At 39.8% G+C, this 25,937-nt stretch overlaps 1 protein-coding gene across 1 annotated transcript in view; it reads left to right on the forward strand.

Moving 5' to 3' along the window:
* The window catches only part of DERA (deoxyribose-phosphate aldolase), a 56,464-nt gene that overhangs the window by 16,899 nt on the left and 13,628 nt on the right, over positions 1 to 25,937 (forward strand). Inside the window, exon 6 of the mRNA XM_019472007.1 lies at positions 7,946 to 8,074. Coding sequence (XP_019327552.1) covers positions 7,946 to 8,074 — 129 coding nt within the window. The remainder of the gene's footprint in view (positions 1 to 7,945; positions 8,075 to 25,937) is intronic.

A 25,937-nucleotide genomic window follows, 5' to 3' on the forward strand; every position in this document is an offset into this window, starting at 1 on the left:
ACCAGACATACATTTCTAGGTTTTTCTATATGGGAAACAAATTGTCTTCTGTGGTCATAAATTACAGCGGAGGAGTACATAGACATAGCAATGATGGATGTAGTATAAAGCTGTCAGTTTGCTAAATAAGTAAATTAGGGATGACTTTTGATTTGGTATGCATATTCTTTTATCCACAGCTGAAGTCATGACAAGGTTTAAAGCCATCCTTTTTCAGCAGTGGTTAGTTTACATTTCTTTTACTGAGGGCAGAATTGCAATTATTTCCAAATGTTTTCTGAAAGTTTGTTTATGAATGTGAATCTGTGTATGGCACATACTTACATGGTCTTGAAAAAAGCTACCTCTGAAACAGAATTTACTTGCCATCCAGATAATGATGCTACAGGGTGAAAAATTCTAATATTTAACTTGCCTGTCCAAAAAAATTACTTCAGCAGGTGGTCTGAATATTTTGGTGAAAATCTAGTGTTCTGACTTCATGTTTAGCTTTCAATAGAGATATGTTACCTGTGTGAACATGCAGCTTTCCACCTCTGATGATTAGATATGATACATAACAATGTATAAAGTATGTTTAAGGAAGCTAGAAGGGATGAAGAAGTCTGTTTTAGGCTGGATTCCTACATAAAATTGAAAAAGTCTAGTGCGGTAACTATGCCTGTGTTCAAGGTACTTCATCAACTAGAGCCGCCTTGCAATTATGACAGAACCTCTGCTTATGCTTATAACTCTAGTATATTTTTATTGTTATTTTCTCATGCTGCCTGTCTTCACAACTTCAGGAGTTATTGACAAAAATACGTATGTGGTAGAGTGCTGTATCTTACTGTTCATATATTTTTAGCTTTTCTTCTAGCCTGTGCAATAATTGGGGTCACCATTATAGAATAGTGTTGCTTTGTGATTTGTTTCAAAGGCTTGTTTGGTTATTAAATATTTTAGTGTATGCCCCGTTATGTCACGTTATTTTAAAGCAGTTCTTAAATATTGTTGGAACTCTTTATGACACTCAGAATGTATTTGCTACATCTTTACAAAGGCAGTTTTAAATAAGACAGAATGATGGTCAAATTCTGTACCAGCTGGCAGCAAGACTATATACACACCTTCCTATGCTGTATCTTTGTTAGGTTCTACGCTATGGTCTACAAAGCAGGTACCCCCTCCAGGAGCTGTGCTCCGCTGGGAACACGTATAGGTCTTGGATACAAAATGATCTGTCATTTGTGACAGTCAGTGATCTGTCACCAAGACTAAAAAAAGACCACTAAACTGGACTTGAGCAGCAACTTGCAATTGTGTCTGAAAAAGTCTGTCTTGCAGCAATTTCTGACATAATCGTGGTTACCATGCTTCAGACTTTGTGGTACAAACCACTGTTAAGTGCAGGTTGTATAGAGCAGAGATCAAAAAGTTAGTGCATGCAGGCAGTTGCAAATGCAGGCTCGAGGTTATATTGCCCAGGATTACGTGAAGGAGAACTCAGAGGAGAAATACAGGGCTAGATTAAGAGAGAAAGTTTGTATCAGTGATTGAGATGAACCAGACATACATTTCTAGGTTTTTCTATATGGGAAACAAATTGTCTTCTGTGGTCATAAATTACAGCGGAGGAGTACATAGACATAGCAATGATGAATGTAGTATAAAGCTGTCAGTTTGCTAAATAAGTAAATTAGGGATGACTTTTGATTTGGTATGCATATTCTTTTATCCACAGCTGAAGTCATGACAAGGTTTAAAGCCATCCTTTTTTCAGCAGTGGTTAGTTTACATTTCTTCTACTGAGGGCAGAATTGCAATTATTTCCAAATGTTTTCTGAAAGTTTGTTTATGAATGTGAATCTGTGTATGGCATATACTTACATGGTCTTGAAAAAAGCTACCTCTGAAACAGAATTTACTTGCCATCCAGATAATGATGCTACAGGGTGAAAAATTCTAATATTTAACTTGCCTGTCCAAAAAAATTACTTCAGCAGGTGGTCTGAATATTTTGGTGAAAATCTAGTGTTCTGACTTCATGTTTAGCTTTCAATAGAGATATGTTACCTGTGTGAACATGCAGCTTTCCACCTCTGATGATTAGATATGATACATAACAATGTATAAAGTATGTTTAAGGAAGCTAGAAGGGATGAAGAAGTCTGTTTTAGGCTGGATTCCTACATAAAATTGAAAAAGTCTAGTGCGGTAACTATGCCTGTGTTCAAGGTACTTCATCAACTAGAGCTGCCTTGCAATTATGACAGAACCTCTGCTTATGCTTATAACTCTAGTATATTTTTATTGTTATTTTCTCATGCTGCCTGTCTTCACAACTTCAGGAGTTATTGACAAAAATACGTATGTGGTAGAGTGCTGTATCTTACTGTTCATATATTTTTAGCTTTTCTTCTAGCCTGTGCAATAATTGGGGTCACCATTATAGAATAGTGTTGCTTTGTGATTTGTTTCAAAGGCTTGTTTGGTTATTAAATATTTTAGTGTATGCCCCGTTATGTCACGTTATTTTAAAGCAGTTCTTAAATATTGTTGGAACTCTTTATGACACTCAGAATGTATTTGCTACATCTTTACAAAGTAATTGTTAAGAGCTTTTTAATAGTGCTGAACATGAAAGCAGCTCTATTGGACAGTTAACTTAGCTTGGAAAATAACATTAAATGATTTAAGTTTATGAACTTGTATACCTTTTACAACGTCTTAGCTTTTAGAGCAATATTACTTTACTACAGTTTACTCAACCATTGTCTTGTATCACTTGACAAAGTATGTATTAAGCTTAAAAATCACAATTTAGTGTCTTTAAGCCCAGAACGTGGAGCCTGTTTGTAAAGAGTGATGAAGTTGACCAAGAAATTGTCAGTTATCAATGAGTGTGTTGGAGTTGCTCTACCTTCTGAAGCTGCCTGGGGTACCGTAATGTTACTTCTCGTTCCGCAGCTTTTAGCAAACATCTGGACATACCACAGTGTCAGCAGCTTCAGAGGTCTTGATAACCTATCCTTTGCTCTGTGTCAGTTGAAGTTTCCTACAAGAAAAGAGAAAAAAAGAAGTATACTCTAAGAAGTTTTAACACAGCTGCATCCATGAAATACATTAGGTATAACCTCGTTACGAAAGCTGCCTTTCAGTTCTTCTTAGTAATTATTCAACTGTGCGTTTAGAGGCTTTGTTCAGGGATTGGGGCCCCCTTTTGTGCTACATGCCTTATAAACAGGGCAGGGAAAACACACTCCGCACTCCAAAGACTTGGAAAAGACTCCACATGTTGTTCAGAAATATTATAGTTGGATTTACCGCTTTCTAGATGTGCAAGCTGACTTGGGACCGCAAAATCGAATTGCACAATTTCTTTCTTATATTGTCAGCAGCAGCTCAGACTCCTGAAGCCAAACTCTGTTTTCAGTTTCATGTGAATCACTGGAGCCTGGAGTTGCACATATGTGGCTGAGAGCAGAACTGAAAGAGTCGTGTTGTGCCGATAGCCTTGTGCTTGTCATTTTGTTAACAAACCTGCCATTGATGTGCAAGACAGAAGGGATTCCAGCTCATTTTCCAGTTTCCCATCATGATTACCTTGATCTTTTGGTCTTAACAGAAATTGAAACATCTTCCCTCCTCGTCTCAGTTTCTACCCTTAACATCAGTCAATGTGACTGACTAGATAAAAACAGCAAATAAGCTGAATTTAAAAAAAAAAAGTGTTTTTGATCACTGCATTTTTGGAGAAAAGTTGTTTCATGAAAACTTAAGCTGTGTTTTTTTCCCCTTAATATTTTCATTTCCTGTGTAGGAGATATGGTTTATCCCCTTTATTATGTGATTTTTAGGACAAATGTATTAGACCAAAGCAAAAGGCCATCTAGACAATCTAGGGCAGATTATAGCCAGCAGTAATTGTCAGGGAGGTTTGCCTGAGAGATGTGTTAGGGGGAGGCACGTTTTCTGTGGTGCATTTAATAGCTGCAAAAAATCAATGTAATGTTTGTACTGAATAGTTAGACTTTTAGGAAAACTACAAAAAAGCCACCTTCCAATACTTATCTTTCGTAACAGTGGAATTAAAACCACAGCTATGAAAGCATTGTTTTCATTCCTATAAAATCTGAATTTTTCTTACTTTAATAAATGCATCCAATAAAAGCAGATCTAACGTTCAGGAAAGCAGCAAGGTATCTTAAGTGGGGGCAAAGTAGAAGAGTTCTTATGTGACATCCATTTTAACAGCTAAGTCAGTAGAGCCACTACAGACTACATCAGTGAGCATCTGGCTCCAAATATATTCTAGGTAAGTTGGCTTGCTTTGGGTTTTGTTTTTTTTTTGTTTGTTTGTTTCCTTGTTTTTCCTGGCTTAAGGCTTAGACTTCTTTTAGAATGGATAGTGTTGGTGTGTTGGTGCTGTGTTCAAGATGCTACACAGTATTGGCCATTTGCTTTGAGAACTCTTGATTGTCTTTTCCCTGTTTTTAGCAGTCAGAAGGAGAATCTCTTGCAACCTCTTCATGGTGGTCCTGTGAAATATGAAAATATGCCTGCGGGGTTTTCTGTGATAGAGGTTTTTCCCAAAAGCTTTCTGCCACTACTGCTAACCAGAGAAGCTCTATCTGCTGTGTCAATTACTGGTGTTCTGCACAGGTTGCAGATATTCCCAGAACCACAGTGTCCAGCTCTGCTTCTGCTACTGATCGGCTTGACAGAACCAAGTAGTTTAGTGATGGACTTTTTGGTAGCGCAGACTGTCCCAGAAGAAGCCCTGGACCCCTTGAAATACTGAGTGCATTTTCAAGTGTGATTAACTCCACCCATACTTTAGATGTTTTCCAGGAAGTTTCAGGATAATCAAGTTACTTGTGTGTTGATTTAAACCTGACTGAGTACTGAAACCTCTTTTTTATTTTTGAAAGGAGTTTTTGCGCTTGTTCCGTATCAAAGCAGTCCCTGCTTGTACTGGGACTGGGGTGCTCTGGTTAATTTTCTCTGTCCCAGAGGTAGTTGCATTTCTATTTGTGCTTCTACTGTCGGGCTGAGAATGTCCTATGAATGCCAGCTATTGTCTGCAATAATTGGTCTCTGAATAAAGGGCCGTATTTATTACCTACACACCTGCCCCATTAAAGTATGCCCACTTTTCCACCACCTCAGCTAACCTGATAGACACGGATGATTGAAGATCCTCGGTTGTTCCTGTCTGTGGGTTGATGTGTGCTGTCAGATAGTGAGACTGTTCAAATGATCTTGGTACTAACTGTATCTAAAAGTACCTTCCAACAATAGGGAAGATGCTGTAGCTGCGGTACTAACTCCAGCGAACAGTAGCTATGAGGATATAATTTCTTTTCATGGAATCCAACCTAAATGTACATTTTGTTGATTTTATTTTGACATTTTTGTTGGTGTATCTTAAAGGTAGAGAAAACTCGAGTCTTTTCTTCTTGTTATTGAAACTAGAAGAACATGAAAGCTGCTTTCTCTGGCTTTCCAAAAGCTTTAGGAAAGAGTCACTCCACAAAAAGAGACTGCATTTGGATCTAACATGAGCAGTGTTACCAAATGCACAAGAAAATAGCACAGGTTCTTTGTATTTCCTTTTTGAGTCTCGATTTGATGTAGGTTTCTGGAGTATCATCAATTGATCAATAAAACATGTTAGGCTGCATGCTAGTACTGATTAATTCACACCTTTGGTACACAGTAAGAAACAAGGTGAAGCCTGGTGTCTATAAAGTGACTTGCTAAGTGCATTAGCCAGTTGTCTACTGTGTGTAGTACGTCTCAGAGCACCACCCCAGCAATCCTAGCCCCGTCTACCTGGTGTGCTGATGGCATCAGTAGGATGCGGCAGCATCATGGGTGGAGGGGAGGTCCAGCCGTACGGCAGCTGGCAAACCCTACTGTGTGTTTCCAGGTCTTGCTTGAGGACTGAGGAGAAAAGAAAGCTAGTATTGCTGAAAAAATTTAGTCTCCGTAGCCATATCCTGGACTTTTTTAGCAAGAAAGATTTGTTAAAAGCTGTATTTTAGCCTTCCATAAACAAACTTTTCAATTATGTGTTTGAAGATTGAATACAATTCGTGAAAAGGACTCTCTTGCAGAGGATCCTGTTTGCTTATTTTATGTCTTTTTTTTTAATTCAAATCCCAGAAATGGTGACTGTACACTGTAAGTGCTGCTTTTCTCCCCACCATTAACACTGGATGACTCTTAATCATCCCCAAGTGGCCAGCTTCTAACAGCTATGTTTTGATAATTTCTAGCTATTTTAAGCTCCCTATGTTTAAAATTTTGTGGGAGCACTGCTGAATTTTACCAAAAAAAGGGTGGGAGGGTTTCCCTGTGCTCCCTGTGTTGCATTACCTGACCGGATCTGCAAGTTCTAGCCTTTTTTTAAAAAATGCAGTTGGTTATGTCCAAATTTATTCCAGTCCTTACTGAGTCTGTGAAAATATAAAACTGTTAGAAAGTTAAGCATGCCTCTGGCCATGACACTTTGTAGATCCGAAAGCAGTAGTTTGTGAGGGGGTGGTCTGCTCTGGACAATGTCTGTGAGCAGCCAAATGCTGGCCTGTCCTCCCTGTCCCTGCTTCTCCCTGGCTGCAGCCGGTGGCCGGCTGGTTGAGTGGCAGTTCACCAAGAAGCGGTGAGCAGGTGGGATGCGTGCTGGTTTGTCTTAGGGGCGTGCTGACTGCTTGGAGATGAGAGCTAAGGAGAGCTGAAGGTCAGAAGACAGACTGACAGCCAGAGGCCCTCCAGAGGCGGTGGAGCTCTCTGTGGGGAGGGAGGGGCAACCCCAGGGCAGGGTTTGCTTTTTGTTTTTCAAGTGGTGTGAAGATACAGTGGTCTGCTTTATCTCTGATCTGAAAGCCTTGATATAAGTCAGTCCTGCTGGCTGTGTCAGTGCAAGTGGCAGTGCTTGTCTGTATAACAGTGGCTCGTGACAAACCTCCTTCCTGATCTCCAGCCGGCTGCCTCAGCAAGCGTGGGCATCAGAAGCGAGGGTCCAGCTCTGCCCTTGGAGCTGTAGCTCCACAGCATGCTAGGCAGATGATGTCCTGCTGGCCCTCCTGCCGCGTTGCCTCCTTCACCCTTGCTGGGGCCGTCTGAGGTCATGGCACAGGATGGTCCAAGTTCTCGGTAACCTTGTGGGCAATGCAACTACTTGAGGTGGTTCGTAAACACAGATCCATGTGGATTTGCTGGTCCTTAGGGTGTGATCCTAGGCCTCCGTTTCTCCTCACCAGGGATATTAGCAGACCGCATTGATTTTTTCAGGAAAACCTTAGTTTCAAGAAGCTTAAAGTGGGATTCAGATGCCTAAACACAGGCATCTAGCTTTATAATCAGACTTCCTGAGATGGTCCCATGGTACTAGGGAAAACAGTAGGAGACCGAAGGGAGATGTGGAGCCTCCAGGAGTGGCAGCTGGAAGCCAAGGGGGATATGTCATGGCATCTCAGGTGGCACTAATATTTGTAATTAGACAACCTGGTCACACCTTTGGTGTCTTTTAGGCTAAGCCGTTTGGCAAATGTGGCTGAAGGGGACAGAGAGGGTGATGACGTGATGTGGACAGGAAAACATAACTGTCCCTGAGTACTGATTAAATGTACTACCATACTTATTGCTGAAAAAGCTGTTTTAAAATCAATCTTGACTATCATAGCAGTTTTTACTCCTGATGTATTCATGAGTGTTTGGCATACTGTGCACATTCTTAGTTTTGGGAGAACCGACACTGATAGCTATTAAGTTAAGTCTGAAACTGTGTGGCATTGTTAATTACCTCCAGTCATGTAATTTATTGAACTTACAAAACTTAAGTTCTTGAGTGCTATGACTAATTATAAGATTGGAAGTTAATCCAGAAGTGGAAATTACAGCCATACTTGAAAATGTCTCTCAGACAACTTTGATCATTTTCACATGCTTTTATCCACAGGTCTCTATGAGGAGATCCGTCAGTGTCGTGAGGCCTGTGGAGAAGCTCATATGAAAACAATCTTGGCAACAGGTGAACTGGGGTCCCTTGCTAATGTCTACAAAGCCAGTATGATAGCTATGATGGCAGGTAAATATATGTGTTTTTCTTTTTAAGATAAGAATGTCTGTGCTATGTTATTTATGAAGCTTAAAAAATTCTAGTTGCAAAAGTTGTTTTGCCGATAATAGGCAAAAACTGTTATTCAGCAATTACTGAAGTTGCAGGTGTAGTAATGAAGTGTCGCTTGTTTTGTATAACCTAAAAAACTGCATGAAATGTTAAATAACACTTAAAACTGCTAAATGACAAAACTTGTAGGAACAAATATTTGTTGTCAAATGTCTGATCCTTGGTATATTTAATAAGGATATATACATTTGGGGCAGATATGCATATTATCCAGGCAATTGTGGTGAGCTACAGATGTGGTGTAGGTAGATGGCTCGTAAGCTTATTTTAAATGCAGGGGGAACTTCCCTGTAAAGATCCGTGCTGACAGCTCTCGTTTCTGGTTTGCGATCACTTCTTCTAACCACCTCTATACGAGTGCGATTCGGGAAACCAACTGTACTGGACGTGCAATGAGGGGAAGAATACCACGCGCTCCAGCAGGTGCTGGGATGGACTCGGTTATAACTGGTTTTATCTGGCACACTCAAAAGCAGTAGCACTCACTACCGGCAATTAATTGGCGCTTCAAAAGGTGTTCGGTCTTCCCTGTCTTTGAAAACTCGATTACATCTGACCTGATGTTTAGGAGTCTGTCTGTCTTTTAGCCTGAACCTTTCAGCTCAGAAACACATTCCCATGAGCAGTATAGAACTTTTAGGGGCTGCGTATAGTTTGTAGGTGTTACTTTTTTGCATAGCTACAGCCATTGCAGACTGAATGTAGCGAAGCAACCATTTGAGCCCAGATTTACAGCAGTATATTCTCTCTGCAGCTTTGGGCCTGTTCTGGTATAATTTTCCCTAGTTTAACCAGGATTTTAGGACTGTGTTTTAATGCCATCTTTAAGATGCAAAACCGGGAATTGGCTGATAAAGCGATATTCTTTGAACTCTGTTCTAGACACCTCCTTCTTCCACCGTGCTTGAAAGAGGGCTCTTCAAGTATATTGATAGAGAGAAGCGTAAAGATATACTAAGAACCACTTGGGTTTGTCTTCTAAACTTTCTCTAATTTTTTTGTTGATTTTTTTTTTTTCTAGTGTAAGCTCTTCAGACCTGGAATTTCTTCTTATTTTAGAGCAAGAAGGAATCATCCAAGTGTCTTGTCAGTATTTAAATAAATATTCAACTTGCTGCTGACCTCATTGTCTCCTTATATACCACCATGCTTATCTACTTCAAATGGAATGGGAAGCATTTCAACCTTTTCACATGCTCAGCTACAACGTCAGTTAGTATCATTAGATACAGAGGATTAGTATTATGCCAGTACATATTGTTTTTAATTAGAAGAGGTGTAAGAAATACACATTTCCTGTCCTTCAAACTGATGTACTAATCATTATGATTACTTTTTATACCATGGAATAGTGAAAAATTGTAAAAGCATTTTAACATTTTCAGATTTTTTGCTGGTGTAGTTTTTTTGAAATACAGCAGATGGCTCTATTGTTAATGATTTTCCTTGCATAGTTATTCATTTTACAAGATACTTATCCGTCTAAATATGTGCAGTAATTTTCTTACTTCAGCCTCTTGCTTTTTCTTTGTGGATAGGTGTAAAAATAAGAATTAATTGGTGCCCGATGTACATGTATTGAAGGCCAGGTTTTCAGACTGACTTGTCAGAACTGCTTAGAAACTCGAATTCCAGTTGACTTTTGTTTGATCTGCATATTTGTAGCATTTTGGGGAGAAAGTAATTTGGCATGTTATGTTTAAATTCTAGCTTTAGTATCCATTTATTTTTTCAACTGGTGCCATGATTTAAAAGAAAGAAAGAAAAAAAAAAAAAAAACCCAAAGAGGTGATCTTGTGGATATGGCAGGCCCTGGCAACTTTTGTCTGAAGATAAAAAAGCAACACCTCTGATAAACTTGACTCCAGTGATTAGTTTTATGTGGGGACATGAATTACACAGTGTAGTGGATTCAACTGCAAAACTGGCTTTAGAACTCTTTGCTGCTGCTGGCCAATTGCTCCTGTCCTTGACACCAGAATTTGCTGCTCCTTCAGCCGTGCCATTAGAAGTGCTTGTCATGCTGCGTTGTAAACTGAGCTTTCAAAGTAACACAGTTGAAAATTACTCTGGAAATGGGTAACTAGTTTGTTGTGGTTTTTTTTTTTTATTATTTGTTGGCAGTGTTGGTTTTTTTTTTTTTAAATGGTCACCGCCTCAACAATCTGGTTTACAGCCTTGCCTTGCATGCAGCTGTATCAGTGCAACTGAGGACATGGCTGCAGTCCTTAGACTGTTTGCATTTCACAGTGCATGATGTAAGCCTATCATGTAGGAAGCACAAAATCCTAGCCTTACAGATGTTTACATTGCCATTGCTGAGCATGCACACATTCACCTAGATTCTGAAGCACAGAGCCACTAGCTGTGTTGTAACATATATATAAAATATATGTATTTCCCATGTGTCTCATTTGTGAGACTCAGAAGGCTGAGAGAGTAACACCATGCTGATTTATCACTAGCTCCATGGTTAAAAAGCTTGCCTGGGATGTCTGGGACTTGGTCTCTCTGACTGAGGTGGTTCTCCCACACAAGGGTTGATTTTACAGTGTATTTGCTATTAAGGACCTCAGTCCCTCCTGATAAAGTTGCTCTGCTTTGCACAAAGCAATTAACTGAGCAGGGAATACAACCCAGTTGTCTCCTCTCTCAAATAACTTTCCAAAATGTCTATACAGCCTCCTTGTGCTGGCTTGAGGAATTATTGGTGTATGCTGGGAACCACAGCGTGTTACATTTAGTCTGAATCAGCGAGGAGGTGGGGGTTCAGCCACTGGACGTGAGGCCAGCTGCACAGACTTGAAAAGGGATGGTAAAAGGTCAGAAAATGGGCACCTCTGCATTGGCTGGGATTTTAAAAGAATGCTTTTAACCCCAGCTTAGGCTGGGGTGGTGTGCCCATACGCTTTTATATTCAAAGCAGTTTGCATAGGCTATTTCTGTAGGCAAACATCTGTACTCTGAATCACAGCCCTTGCAGGACTCAGCGGAAGCCATTTGCTACACACCAGTGAGTGAGGTTGAGCCCAGTGAGACGTGCAGATCCCAGCAGCGCACTGGAGGCGGAGGCCAGTTGTAGAAACAGTGCTTTGTACAACATGCCTGTGTACAAGATGTTAATGCTTGCATCTGCAAGAACTTGGGAGAAAGTGGCTTCACAGTGAGGTGTGATAATAATTTGCCTTTATTGAAGCATTGGCTCTTGGCTCCTCCCGTGTCTGAAACAGTACCTCCAAAGTACCATGACTACTTTTTCATAGTACCTCCAAAGTACCATGACTGCCCCCTCCAAGCAGGCACTCCTGCTTCAAAAGGAGAAAGACATCAGAATGGGAGCAGGCACACAGTTCTCTTAAATTATTCTAACCACACCTTTACAGACTTGACTGACACACTAAAAATTCTTCTGGAATATTTAAGAACCTATTTCTGAGTGAAAGAGGCTGACAGCCCTCTAAGGACAGTGACTCACCTAGCAAGAATAATCCTTGCAGTGCTAAGGAGGACATAATGGCAGGTAGGATTGCACATCCGTGGCTCTGTGTCACTACTGAAGGAGCACATTGTTTTCAGAAAGCTGACTGGGAGAAAATCTCAGCATTGAATCAAGGAATTTTTGGTCATTGGTTTATAACGTCCACTGCCATTTCTTGAGCTTCTTGAAGTCTTGGTGGTGGTTTGAATACATGAGCTTCTCAAGGGAAACTGACTTCATCTTTGACTCTACCAAACAGCTTCCAGACAATGAGTAGAGCAGACTAATTAGTGGTTTTCACTGTCTGGTGTATACTTGTGTGAGTCACATCCATTTCTACAGGAGACACTCAAATCTGTGTCTTTGTAGCCTCTTGGAATAAACAGTCCTAAGGAACACAAATGGGAGTGCCGGACTCCCCATACCAGTGGGAACTGTTCTATGTTTCTTCATCATGATGTCTTTAAAAAAAAAAACAGGTTCTTGTACACAGTTCTCTTATGAGAGGCCATTTTTTAACTTTTATTTTTTGACACAGACATCAGAAACTGCCAAGACAAGGAAGAGAACTCTTCAGTAAAGGCGTGATTGACTGAACTGCATATTTCAGTCATATATGAGGTTTTTATTTTGGAAAATCACATTTTAACCATATTACCCAATTACAAAATCTTTATTGTTCTGTGTAACAATTCATATTAATTAAGATATGAAGACGGGGGGAGAGGTGGAGGAAGTGATTAAGTAAATGTACTATACTTTAAAAGTGAAAACTTCATCTGTGTCATTTTGACTGTGAAAGCTGGTCTTGATTGTACAGCTCCTTTTATGTCACTCTTTGGGAAGCTAAGGGAAACACAGCAGTGACGTGTGAAAGATACTTGTTTTCATTATATATAACTAAACAAGTACCTGTGGAAAGATCACGAAGGAGTGATGTATGTTCTTCTGCAGCTCTACTAAACGTACGGGTTTAAAACAATTTTTTCATAGGTCATTAAGCAGTTAGTCAAATAAATTGTAAGTTGAGATGCTGACTAATGTAAAAATTGAATTTAGAAAGGGAATGAGTTAGTGCTAAAACAAACTAACTTCTAAAGTCTCTAGCACAAAAAACCCCTGCAAAATTAGCAGAAGATGGCTGAGGCAATAAGGTGTCTGATGCTGATAGTCTAGAAGAAGAAAATTAAAACATATTAAATGTGTGAGCAGAAATTTTTTTAGATGCTTTGATACTGTTCATTCCAAAGTGAACAGAAATAATATAGCCAAACGGTGAAGAAAAGCTGTGTCTTGCAGTTCTCAGGAGAGCCCACTATCAATCCTTCATCCTGATTCACAGGAGTGGTTCTAGTTAATACACACTCACCATTTTCACAGCAAACCTTACCAAAACTTAAAGGCACAAATAGGCTGGCCTTGTGCTGGATCCAGAGAGAGACTGGCCGAGGGCTGTAGTATCCAGTCCTTGTCTCTAAAAGCAGAGAGCAGTGCCACAAGGTTCCCACAAAAAAAACCTCAGGACATGGGAGTACTGCATGAAGAGGTTTCCTCAAAAATCCTGGAGACCGGAACATCTCACTGCACAAAAGCCTAGTCCTGAATTAAGAAAAGATATAACAGTTTAATGATTATAAGAAGAGAGAGTCCAAGAAATGTGGTTTGGAACATCACAGGATAATGCCTGGCTATGCAAAGCTTTCACCCCAGCTCTAAGTAAGGTTTTTATACTGTCATTAATATTGGTGCAGGTCCATTTTTAGTATGAATAATGGGAAGACAAATTCTAAGGTACCAATAGCTGTTGTTGTTTTGAGCACTGTCTTGCAAAGATTTGTTTTGACCAGGGTTAGGTGGTATGGCTGTAAACATGCTATCTAGGTGCAAGGGATGACTTTCCTACTGCTGGATGTGGACCGCCACAATCCAAAACTTCTACCAAGCAAATGTTTCATGAAAAATGAAAGAGAAAAAAGGAAACCAAACTAGCAAAATTTGACTGAAAAGCTAGGCATGCTTTGCGCAAATGTGACTTACGTAGGAAACAAGACTACTGAATAAGTAATAATACTTGGCACTTTACATCTTCAAAGCTCATACTGACATTAGCAGAATAAATCTTACAATTGCACTCTGAAGTACGAGATGAAGATAATAACAGACAAGTCAAAAGTCAGGCTGAGATCAGTTGTGAGTTCCTGGCTTTAAATCCCACACTCAAACGAGAAGTTGAGGGTCCCCTCAATAGCATGTGAGTTGTATTAAGTTTAAAGAAAAGTTTGATTTAATTATGTGTCTATAACTTCAGCTGTAATTTGATACGAAGTCAGTCAGTTATTAGAGCCCAGACCATTTCCAGATGAAAGGCAAACCAAGGGAGGAGGCTCGGTAACATATAAAACAAGATTTCAATTTGTGTCTTGTTTTACGTGTCTGAAATAAAACCAACTGTACTGAGTTTACAGTTTATCTGTAAAGGGTACACTTTACCCTGTAAAAGGTCCCTCAGAAATCAGGGGTGATGTGTGGCTGTCACCTTCTAAAAGCAGACCGGGTCAAAATTGGTAGCTCCTTTCTACAGATGTCAACTGTCTCCGAGTGCTTTCCAGGGTGACAGATGGTGTTAAGCTCTGGTCTGGAGGTCCAGTTTGGGGCTGGGGACAAACTAGTAAGTCCTTACTCTTCTGAATGTAGAGGAAGAGGACTTACTGCCTGACTGGTGACTAAGGCTTTCTCAGTCACAGTCTGGTGGCCATTTCCTCTCTCCCTCCAACCAAGCAGGAGTCAAAGTGAGTCTATGGTGTGACGGGGATTGCTTGCTGTTCCAGCTTGGCTGAGCTGCACTCACTGGCAGAGGAAGGTAGATGTTGAAACGCAGCGTATTCTTGCATCTGACTGCTTGTCTCCAGAGAACAAAGCGCAGTGCAGAGAGAGAGTTCTCCCACTTGTGTTGTCAAATGGTAGAGAAGAATCCCAATTTTCTTTGGCTGTGATCTTCTGGCAGTACAGATTAGATCTAGTGTGGGCATGAGCACGTTTCTGAATTTCTGTCAGTTTACTGAGAGCGCATAAAATGATGTTTATGTCAGCTCTCTTCTGTCTGCATGCATGCAGACAATACCTCATTTGTCCAATGATCTGCCCATTCCTTCAGAATTTTAGATAAATTTGAACTTGCAGAGTTTGTACTACTTCAGCACTTTGCATCATGCAGATGCAGTGCTGTATGTCATTTTAGGAACATAGCCTTGGTTACTGTCTTGAATACGTAGAAGTGGTTGCAGTTGGCTGCTGTAAGAGGCTCATCAGGACAGTAATTAACGCTATGGAATCATATTAGTAGTTGATAACTTTCCTGTCTGCTGCAGCAGATGTGCTGCATTCTGCATAGTCTGCGGTTGTTCTGCATGTTCAGAGCTCTGGTTAACATCACTGAAAGTTGAGTGCAAGAACGAGCACAAAATGTGCTGTGGAAAACAAAGATACAGAGCGGGTCAGAGTGACACAGTCTGTCTCAAAATTTTTAATGACATTATGGACTAAAAAAGTTTTTGAATTAGGAGTTAGATCAAAAGATGCATGGTCTTTAAATACAATCGGTCTAAAAGAGGTCTCTGCAGGAACAACTGACTTCATTTATTCTGGTACAGAGTGGGGGGAAATAAAAAAGCCAGTGGTATAAAAATGCAAATAGCTGCATATTCAGTAAGGCAGTACAAGGCTGCTCCCTTAAATGGTGTAATTGCCTACAAGCTTAACAGTGATACTGCGGCTAATCACTAGAAATAATGTAGGCGTGATAGATAAGCTTGGAGTTGAAAAGTTTTAACAATGTAATCACAATAGCCTCAGGTTTGAATTACTGATGAGAGTCCATGCAAAGAGCAGTAACACAAAAAAAAAACGTTGGGCTTGAGTAAAGCAGACCTTGAAGGAATGCAAGATGAGACTTAAAAATCTGTCTGGAACTCAATAATTTATGTATAGGGAATCAGAAGTGAAGGAACGGGAAGTGGTTGAGAAACACTAGGGCAAGCTCTAATGAAAAGTCTTTTCAGCAGAGTCAAAAGAGCAACAGAACCCTGTATGAGTAAGTAGAGGACAGGAGTAATACGTAAGGGAAACAGAGAAGTTGGGGAAAAGAAAGATACAAAGAGTCTGTGAAGGGAGAACAGAGTTAGAGTGCATGCAGTAAAACCTCATTTGTTTGCAGTTTGTTAAGCTAGAAACCCAGATGTGCATGCAATGCCATGTTTTGTTATGCATTTATTTATGTTCTTGCTGAACTGTGTGGTAGCCTATACAGCCATACCTGAGGGGAGATAGTTATCTGGGGCCATTCATATTTGTCATACCAGGATGCCTGGCAACTCAGTTTGCTAATTTTGTGAAAGGTCTATTCTATTACTGGTATTCTGCTGTAATCAGAAAATAGCAATATACACCCTCTGCTCAAGTCAAAGAAGAAATACCAGTGTAAAACAAATGACATTTGTCAGCTCTGTACCTGTTTGTTTGATTTTGTGTTATCCACAACACTGCTTGACTTCTCCCTCCACCATCCCCATTTACTAATAGAAACAGTGCTATTTCCAAGCACTTCTCACCAGAAGAATACCAAGTTAAGTCAGGAAGCCAGAAGATGGGTAGGATTGTTTGAGGTAGCAGAATGACTCCTAACTTATCATCACCTTTGACAACTCTGTTAGCTTCTCTGTTTTGTATGTAAAATCAACATTGCACATTTTATAGGACCTCTGTGAGGTCTAGTAAATTAAGACATAAGCAGAAATATGTTCCTCTCATTAGAAGGCAGAAATTTTCCCTGCCTGTGCATGAAGATGGAATATCCTTGGTCACGATTGAAATTGGGAGATGGAGCAAGAGAAAGTCTGGAAATTTTCTGGTGGGAGCTGCTGACTCTGATTTACTAGTACAACCAACCCTGGGATCGACAGTGGAGGTGGGAGCTGGCACAGCTTGCCGTGGTGCTCTAGGCTGATGGTATCGTGCACTGCATGCTTTACCAGTACTGCCTGTAGCAGCAGGGAGGTCACCTCCCTTCAGCTGTTTTCACAGCACTCCACCCAAAATGTTATTTTAAATGAAAGAGTTCTGCCGTGCCTCCCGTACGCCTGTTTTGCTGTGCTTTGGTGTTCTCCCTGCACTGAGCAAAATGGAATGAGCAGTATGCCCCTACAAGAAATTGTAGAGGAGCAGGAGTGTGGTAACTCCCCAGAAATCCCAGGACTTGTCACTGGATCTCAGAGAAGGGTTTGAACCCTGATCTGCAGATTTCTGCTTCTTGACCTGTAAGAAAGTGGCTATTCTTTATGCTTCAACCTTTGAAACTGGTTGTGAAATAGGTTACAGTGGGTGGGCATGTACTGACAGTATAACACACTGTTGGGAGGGCTCAACCTTCTATTAACAAACTATCATAAATGCCTGAATAGCATTTTTCTTTTGCTGATATTCAAGATCTTTGCAAAGCATGTTAATTAATATCTAAACGGTATACTTTCAATTTATAACAACTGATGCAGAGAGGTGAGAAAGCACCCCTGTTGCATTAATTTTCCCCATGAATGAAACCTTGTTTCTATGTTAAATAATTTGTTAGAATTTGAGTTGAAACTTCAGAAGTTTCATATCACCTCAGACTCAGAAATCGTTGCACAGCGAATAGTTCTAGTCAAACATGCCATCAAAATAACACGGCTTCCTAGCAGAAAACTTTGCATCTGTGAAGCTCCGGTATTGAAAGTAATGGTTTGAGAGAATGCAATTTTAAAACATGGAAATATTATGTAAAATCAATAGATGTACAGGGTACTATTTGTTTCTCTGATACTTCAGGTTGGTTTTTTTATTGTGTTAGCAGCAGGTGTTAAATTCTACTAAACCAGTGAAAAATAGAAATAAATATTTAATTTACTGTATCTATCAATTATACAAAATTGGCTTATGAAATATTAAAGTATCTTTTAAGAGATTGCAAGTAGGAACACTAGTTAGAAAATCCAGTCCCTTAACAGAAACTTAATATAGATGTGGAAATAAACTAAGCATGATTTTAGGGTTGTAGGTCCTGGGATTTTTTTGTTGCTTTTTAAGGTGGCAAGGCCTAGTGATCGTGCCTATCTAGTTTGAAGGTATATGCTCATGACATCAGAAATGTGAAATCAGACTTCTAAAGAGAAAGATGTTGAATGGAAAAAATGGAATATGTGATCTTGAACATCAATAGGTTATTTTAAAACACTATGGATGCTCCTTTGAAGAAACCCATTTAATCATAAGGAACAGGAATGCAGTGGAAAACAAAGAAGCATAACGAGATGGACACAAACATAAGTGAAATACATATTGAGACATGAAAGTGGGACAAAAATTAGTCATATGAAACAAGAAGTTAGTCATAAGGAGGTTATGGATAGTTTCCTTACAGATAAACTGCATCTTAAAACACACAGAGATCAATATAAAGACATTCACTAGCTTTTAACAGCTAATATCCTGATGGTGCTGATGCTGTATTTCAAAGTATTACTTCATTAAGTGCAGAGAAACAGGCTGGATACACAAGCTAACTGTTGGGTTCATGATGCTACAAACACATTCCTTGCTGAGCTAAACAGGACTGCCTATTTAAATGCAAACGTTTATGCTTCTATTTAACATTTTCCCTTCCTTATAAACCTAAGTTTTTAACCGGAATTTAAAAGGTCTTCTTAATAGACTTTGCCAGTCTTTTCTCAAAGGAAAATATTTCTATCAGAATATGACCATAGGCTATAGCAATATTCTTCAGGAATGTGCTCATTTCAGTGGTGTTTGGAAAGACAGCTCCATGGCTTTTTCCACCTTGCCTCTGTGGTTGCTTGCAGCATTTTTGGTGAGTTGCACAAGGGACTTGAACTTCCTTGGTAGGTACCTGGGTTACTTGGAGCCTATCTCCCAGGCTTTCTCTGCTCCTTTGATTCATGTTGCCAAAGTGCAAACCGTATTGGGAAGATGTGGAAAAGAACGGAAGATATTCCCTTCTTTGATACTATACTGTGGAATTTCATCCCCTGGGAAATGTTCCTGATTTATATTTTTTTAATTCCTTTTCTGAAATGGTAGTTTTTAATTTCAGCATCTCTCAGATAAGACAATTCCTAGTTTCTGACTATGCTTACTTTATAGATACCAGAGACAATAGCTTTCCCAGAGCTGTCTGTAATAGTCCTGCTTTTGAGAGAATTTTTTCAAAGACAAAGATGACAGCAAAGTCCATAGTCTTCATGGCAAGTCAACAGGGGTCTGACATCTGATTGTCATTTGCACCTTTGATGTTTCTTCCGCTCTAGCATTTGTGCTGTAAAGTGATTTCCCTACAGTGTACAACTGCAGCTGACTTCTCAAGTTGAGTTCTTCCTAAATCTAAGATGTAGAAAAGATTCCTCCTTGATGACGCCAGGACTTTTTCTTAAGCAAAAAGTCGTCCTTCCATCACCTTTGCAGTTACACTGCCAATCCAATGTCCAACTTACCAGCCTATCCCGAACATCACAGAGGTGAGGTCTTGTTTATCAAGAAGATTTGTTAATTCATCTCTAATGGACCAAAAAGGAAACAGATGACGATGTTCCATATTCTGTGCAGCACATTAAACTTAAATTATGCAATACAAAATTATGTATCATATATCTTCAAAAGCCTCCTTCCCACTGGTCCTGGAAAATGGACGTGTAGAGAGCTCAAAGAAAACACAAAGCCTTACGCATAAATGGAGCTTTGAAACAAACCCGAGCCCCAGGATGAGAAAGCAGTTTGGTGGGGTGTGATGGAAGGGGGTGCCATGTTTCTCGTGACTTCTAGTCCTCGGTAAGAGGAGGGGTAGCATTTTCAGGTGGTGCTCTGATAACGAGATACCATATACATGCTGTTGATAGCTAACTGGTTACATTTATGATGTAATCAGGTACTGTGTTTGCAGCTACTCTGGATGTAAGCAAATTTAGCTTCACAGCACTTTGCTTGGTTGCCAGTTGCAGCACGGTTGCAGCTTCGAGGCAGGCTTCTGTGGGAACTTCAGATGGATGGACCCTGTGCTGTTGTAACGATGGCATTTACAGCGATTTCCAGCGCCTGGGTTAGAATTACAGCTCACTTAGCTTTAAACTAACTGTCTCCAGAGTGTACTGCAGAAATGCTGGTTTGTTGCTTAGAAGTAAACCAAAAAAATCCTAGTAAAATAAACAGAGCTACTCTGTGCTTTTGAACAACTTCTTGGTGAGTTCATTTGCAGGGACTTGCTTGTATTAGGAAGTAAGAACTGAAGGCAGGAGAGAAACCTAGGAAGAAAGTAATATATTTTTCTGCTGAAAGAGATTAAGTGAAAAAAAAAGAGTGTCAGTCAGGGGTAAAGAGAAGCTTTTAGGTTTGAAGGGTTCCTGTGCCTTCTTTACTGTCTTAAGAACACAATTTTGCTGTGAAACACAGGAATGTGCAGAGCACTTTGCAATCTCTGTATGAAAATGCTGCAGATCAGAACAAATAATTATTAATTAGTAACACCGCTGCATTTTGTTACTCAGAAATAATTCAGAGAAGGGTTCTGTCAGTTGAGGTTATTGTCTAATGAAGCAGGAGAGGATCTGAGATTATTTGAGTGGAATTTTTAAATGGCGGAAGGCAAAGGGAAGGTAAGAACAGAATCCGTTCAAATTGGAAGGAGGTAACTAATATGGCATTTGAGGTATCAGTGGTGTATTCTGTATTATTCACGGCCGTGACTCTGGTGTGGCTTGTAGGTTTTCTACGTTTTCATTTGCTAAATTAGGTGGGACATCACATAAAGAGTAAAGTAGTCAGTGAAACGTAGAAAGGTTTAGATCATCATGATCATACAAAGCTTGCAGATGCCTTTCCACAAAATGTGAGTTGCTACAGCACTGATTTTTATGGTAATTTACTAGTGAATAATTTAAAAAGACCTGTTTATTTTTTAATAAAAAGGAAAGATATAAATCGGCTGAGTGTTCCTAATGTTACTTACAGCTGCCATTGAGCAGATGTTACGGATTCTTAGTGGTATGCTAGACCAAAATAAGTTTTATGAATAAACAAACAATTTCTTTTTATTACCAACTCTTTCAGGCTGATTCTCTCCCAAATTCACAATAAATGGCTTTTTAAAGTCTCCTTATAAATAATTACCTTTCTTGTGCCATTTTTTTTCCTAGGTACTTGGATTTTAATTACAATGATGGACTGTTTTAATAAGTTGTTAAATAGTTTTATCTTTTTAGGGCTGAATCCATTTTCTATTTCTCTTTGACTTCATCGGTTCCTGGGATTTTAATCCTTTCAATTCTTGCTAATTCACTTGATATTGCACTTTCACTCCCCTTTATAAATTCACATTGGAGAAGCAAACAGCATGCAGCACATCTTTTTCTTCTGAACTCCATGCACATACACCCACCTTAGCTTGCTGGTTAACCACAGTCTCCTGTTACTAGTAACCATTTTGTTTAACTCAGTCATTTTGATCACAGTAAGTTTGAAAAGATAGACAATTAATTGGAGACAATACGTTTTTGCTTTGGGCTAATGTCTGGGGGCCTTAAAGCACTCTACAGAAGATGCCTAGCAAAGTGAATACTGTGCTTAGTTGATAGATGAGGGATATGCAACACTGCTATACTCCACTTCAGACCAGTATTTTCCAGTGTAGATACTTATTAAATACCTTTGTATGTGATTTGATGTAGAGAAATGCTGAACACGTAATTCCTTGTAATTTCAGCTGTGATTCAGTATCTGTGAAAAACAGCTGCTTTATTGAAATGTATGCATCGCTATTGGGATGAGAGAGAAGAGCCAAGTTGACAGGTTTTTAAACTTCCTGATTTTTAGTCTCATGGCATGATCAAGATTTACTTAATTAAAAGGGACTGCTATTAAAAAAAAAACAAACCACAGATCGTGTTTAAACTTTCATAGTTTTCTTTCAGATTATGTATAAAAGACAAAACATAGTAGTATGTCTCATGATCCCACTCCGGACACTGAATAATTGGACTCACTACACAAAATGTTAATACCAATTTAGATATTGTTAGAAGTCATAATTAAAAGCATGGGCCTTGCAAGGCTTTACTTTTATCGGGTTAGGGTCTGTCTGTTCACATCAAACATCTGTTTCTTTGGGGTGCAGCCTGGGTAGCTTTGCTTACTGTTATGCTCCGTATGACCTAAACAGAGCATGCTTAGGACCAAGCTCAAATGGAGAGACAGTACCACAACTTTTTGCTATTTATGTCAGAAGCTTTGGATTACAGAAGGAAAGGTATAGACCAGGCAGTCATGCTTCCTGGTGTGATGGTGACACCATCACTACCACTGCAGTTTGGCAAGTGACAGCTTGGTAAAACACAGGTGATGTTTTGCTTCTCCACTTCTATTTCTGAGCATGTAAGTGTGGATGAAGAAGCCATTGATACCAAAGTGAGGCTCTGAAATATTGCCATGCAAAGCTACAAACTTTAGATAGATTTTTTTTTTCTGTAAGAAAGACATAAAATGTACTGTCTCAATGAATAGTGACATTTAATAACTTGCCACTAAATACCTATGAGGATATATATACGTCTAACACAAAGAGAGTTTGATACTCAATTTCTTTCATTCACAGTATTTCAGTAAAACGAGTGGAATGCCAAAGTACAAAATGATAATATCTATTTAGTGTCGGTTTTTAAAAATATAAAACCTATATATAAAATGTAGATTTGAAGATTGAAATATCATCTTCATTTTGCCAGTGGACTAACAAAATGTGAATTTCTATATCGGTTTCAATTATTTTTAACCAAAAGCCAGGCAGTTGTTTAATCAGATTGTTGGTACTTTTGGTTTGAGATGCTCACTGTGATTGCAGTACATGACCAGATCAGCACACAGGCTGTTGACAAATGGAGGTGGAGAAACAATGCCCCAGCATATTAAATACCTTTTTATGAGCTGCTGCCTATTTCTGACGGCGCTTAAGGGTCTTTTTGATTTCCTTCATTTTTTAAAGTAGTGCTCAGTAGATTGTTATGCCAGAAAAGTTTGACTGAATTTATCAGCAACACGCCTTCGTAAAGCATTCCTTTGAAATAAAATTGGTAGTTTTGCCATGTAAGCATCATTAATAATACGGGGAGGGAGATTTCTAAAAAAACCAGAAGTGTGTCTTTCCCTGACCCCCAGCAGAGAGGTGCCTCCTGCTTGGTGTGTGGCTGCACAGGTTTTGGTTGTTTTTTTTATTGAAGGGGACTGGCAGGCTTCTTGGTATTCAGGCTGCCTGAAGAGCTAGGAACCTTGTAAAACAACCCTACTGACAGAGGTGAAAACATCTGTCAGTACCTGGAAGTTCTCACCCACACTGCAGCCTGCACACATGGGCTTTTGCAGTTTTGCCAAATGTCAAATTATCAAGGTGGGGAAAGAAGAAGGAAACACTCTGAGGGGCAAGAACTTCTGGGAAGCAGGAGCTGCGAGTAAGAACAGTACCTTTTAAAAACAACCATAGCTTGCCATCTTACTATGCTGCCTTATGTGTAGGTAGGGCCTTCCAGGGTGTTACCTTTTGGATATTTGTTGCATCAGGAGAATGCCCAACACCTGCGCCCAGAAAGTCCATGATAGAATCTATGTGTTTGTAAGTTGTTTGTACTGAAGGCTTTCAAGTATCATAAAAATTAAACTAAAAGTGCCTAACATTTTCCTAGTAATCACATAATTACTGGAAATGGAATATTCATCCCCCTGTGCAAGCCCCTAAGTAACCTATTCTACCTGATTTGTTAAAGCCAGGAGGACACAAACACATCACAGATAAGCCTAGTGAGATCTGGCACCTTATATTTTTTTTTCAGGCAAAGCCAAAAGCTTGACATTGGCCACGAAGTGCTCTTGGGAAATGCCTTTGATATTGGAAATCCCCCGGTGCTGAAGCCTCCACCTGTGCCAGTTGCTGCCTTGTGTGTAGGGAACAGTGTGGAAGAGGGGCCGATGCTGGCTGTTAGTCCTCTGCATGACAAAGAGGCTGGATGCTGGACAGATTCTGGCTGTGACATTAAGACATGACTTTTAAATCTCAAAAATCAATCCTGCCTTTCTCTGGGTTAGAGTCAGAACAGAATTTTAAACTGCTTTTATCATGAGGTGTTGAAAAACACTCAAAATGACATTGAAGTGTCATGATTTTGGCTGTATTATGGTTTTGGTTTTTTTTTTAAATCTTTAAAATTCATAGCACCTTCTTGATAAAGTACACTGATTTTCTACTTGCTTTGTGCAGTGTGGAGTATTTCCAAATGGATTTTAAACACCTATTTCTTCAATTTGAGTGATTTTGTTGCAAGTTAATAGATGATACGTAAGCATACCTGAGTTTTAATGTTAACATATTTGTTTCAAAGTTGCTATCAACATTAAAAAGCACAAAGCTAAATGTGGTTGCTAAAACTTGGTATGCAATATGCCATGTAGTGCTGTGATTCTAAGCAGTCATGCATATTTATTATTTTCTTCCAAATTGCAGTGCTATTACTGGTAGATATATCAGGATTTTAGCCTCAGTCTGTAATATGTCATGTACTGGACAACATTCTGAGAGACTGAGATGTATTGATCCAAACCCAAGAATGCCAGGAGGGAAAAAGCCTGACCTAGATCAGTGCTGTTTTAATTATATCACAGTTTAGGATAGTTTATCATTGTTTAGATTAGCTTAAGTGTGAACAAGTAAATGATGCAATGCAATTCAGTGTTTGTAAAGGAAGCTTAATGGGTGAGATTTTCAAATCAAGTCTAGTTTCTCACACAGCGTTTTGCTTTTTCACCCAGCCCAGCAGGAGCACGTGGCTCAGTGCTGAGAACCTGAGTGCCTGCGTCTTACCTGAAAGGAGAGGCCAACCTTTATGTTGCTTCATAAAGGAGCAACAACTTGTTTTAGCAGCAACCTGTGTGTTACTGGTAAAGTGATGAGAATGAATGTCGTGGTTCCTTCTCAAACGCCCAGCATCCCTTTAGCTGCTGTATGTGGGACACTAACACTCTGCCAAAGCAGGGAAAGTCACTATTCTCCTCTTAGCCCCTGGCCACATCCATATCCCTGTACAGAGACAATGTGTTATTTTATAACCTTTAGCTTTTTTAATGCAAATGACGACTTTTGGACATTAGGGCAATTTGTAGAATTCAGCCATCACTATCTTTGCAGCAAAGAGTCAGAACGAGGTGTTGAAAAGATGTGACTGCCTTTTTTGTAGGTAGCCACTGTGTAATTGTGGAGATGATGGTGGTGGTGGCAATGAGAGGGACAGGTCTGTTGCTCTGTGCCTCCATGCATGCTGCAGAGCACTTCCGCTAGATTTTATGCAAGTGCTGCAGCTACTCTCACCGCTAGCACACTATCCATGTTTTTTTCAGCTGTTTGTGGTTCTTCTACTCCCTTCCCCCTTACTCTTCAGGTATTTTGGTAGCTGATGGAACAGCCACATCTTAAAGCTAACGGTAACCAACACGATTCTATCTCCACGTACCACTTCGGCTACTCCTTTGACCCTGTTCACTCTTCTTTCCACTGGATAAAATGTGCCACAGCAGCCTACTTCTGTTTTGTCATGGGTATTATCGTGCCGGAGGAGGTCATGAGCCTCTGCTAGAGTAGAGAGGAGATTTGCACTGATGTCTCTTGTATTTTGTGTCTTGCTCAAAGTCAGAAGCGGTGTGGCAAAAAATAGCCCACAGAATAGTCTGTAAAGCAAATCGGCATTGTGAGTGGATAAGCTGAGAGAAAAGGTGTATTTTTTCTCAGTGATTATAGTAAGGTTACGATTAGGTGTTGGGATGCATTGATTTATTTTCTCTTTCTACCTTTGGCTCGTCATGTGTCATTAGGCAAACTGCTTAACCAGTTCCAGTAATGCCATCTGCAAAATGAAATAAGGTTAATATAGGTCATACACTGTAAAGCCCTTGAATGTAATACATGGTACACAGTTTTAAAGAAGAAAAATGAGATCTCGGTAAAGAAACATGAAATTTAGCAAGCAGATAACAATTCCTTAAGCTTCCTTGTGGTCCCACTAGTCACTCTTGGGAGATATCCTGCTGCTTCCTCTTTGGAGAGGAAGAGGAATGGCTGTTCCAGCAGCACGTAATTGCCTGAACTTCTCCTGCACCCTGGCATCTCCCAACACTGCTTCTGCCTGGCAATATGGGAGGGGACTGGGAGCG

This window comes from Aptenodytes forsteri, unplaced genomic scaffold (assembly GCF_000699145.1).
Source record: "Aptenodytes forsteri isolate BGI_AS27 unplaced genomic scaffold, ASM69914v1 Scaffold241, whole genome shotgun sequence".
Lineage (NCBI taxonomy): Eukaryota > Metazoa > Chordata > Aves > Sphenisciformes > Spheniscidae > Aptenodytes > Aptenodytes forsteri.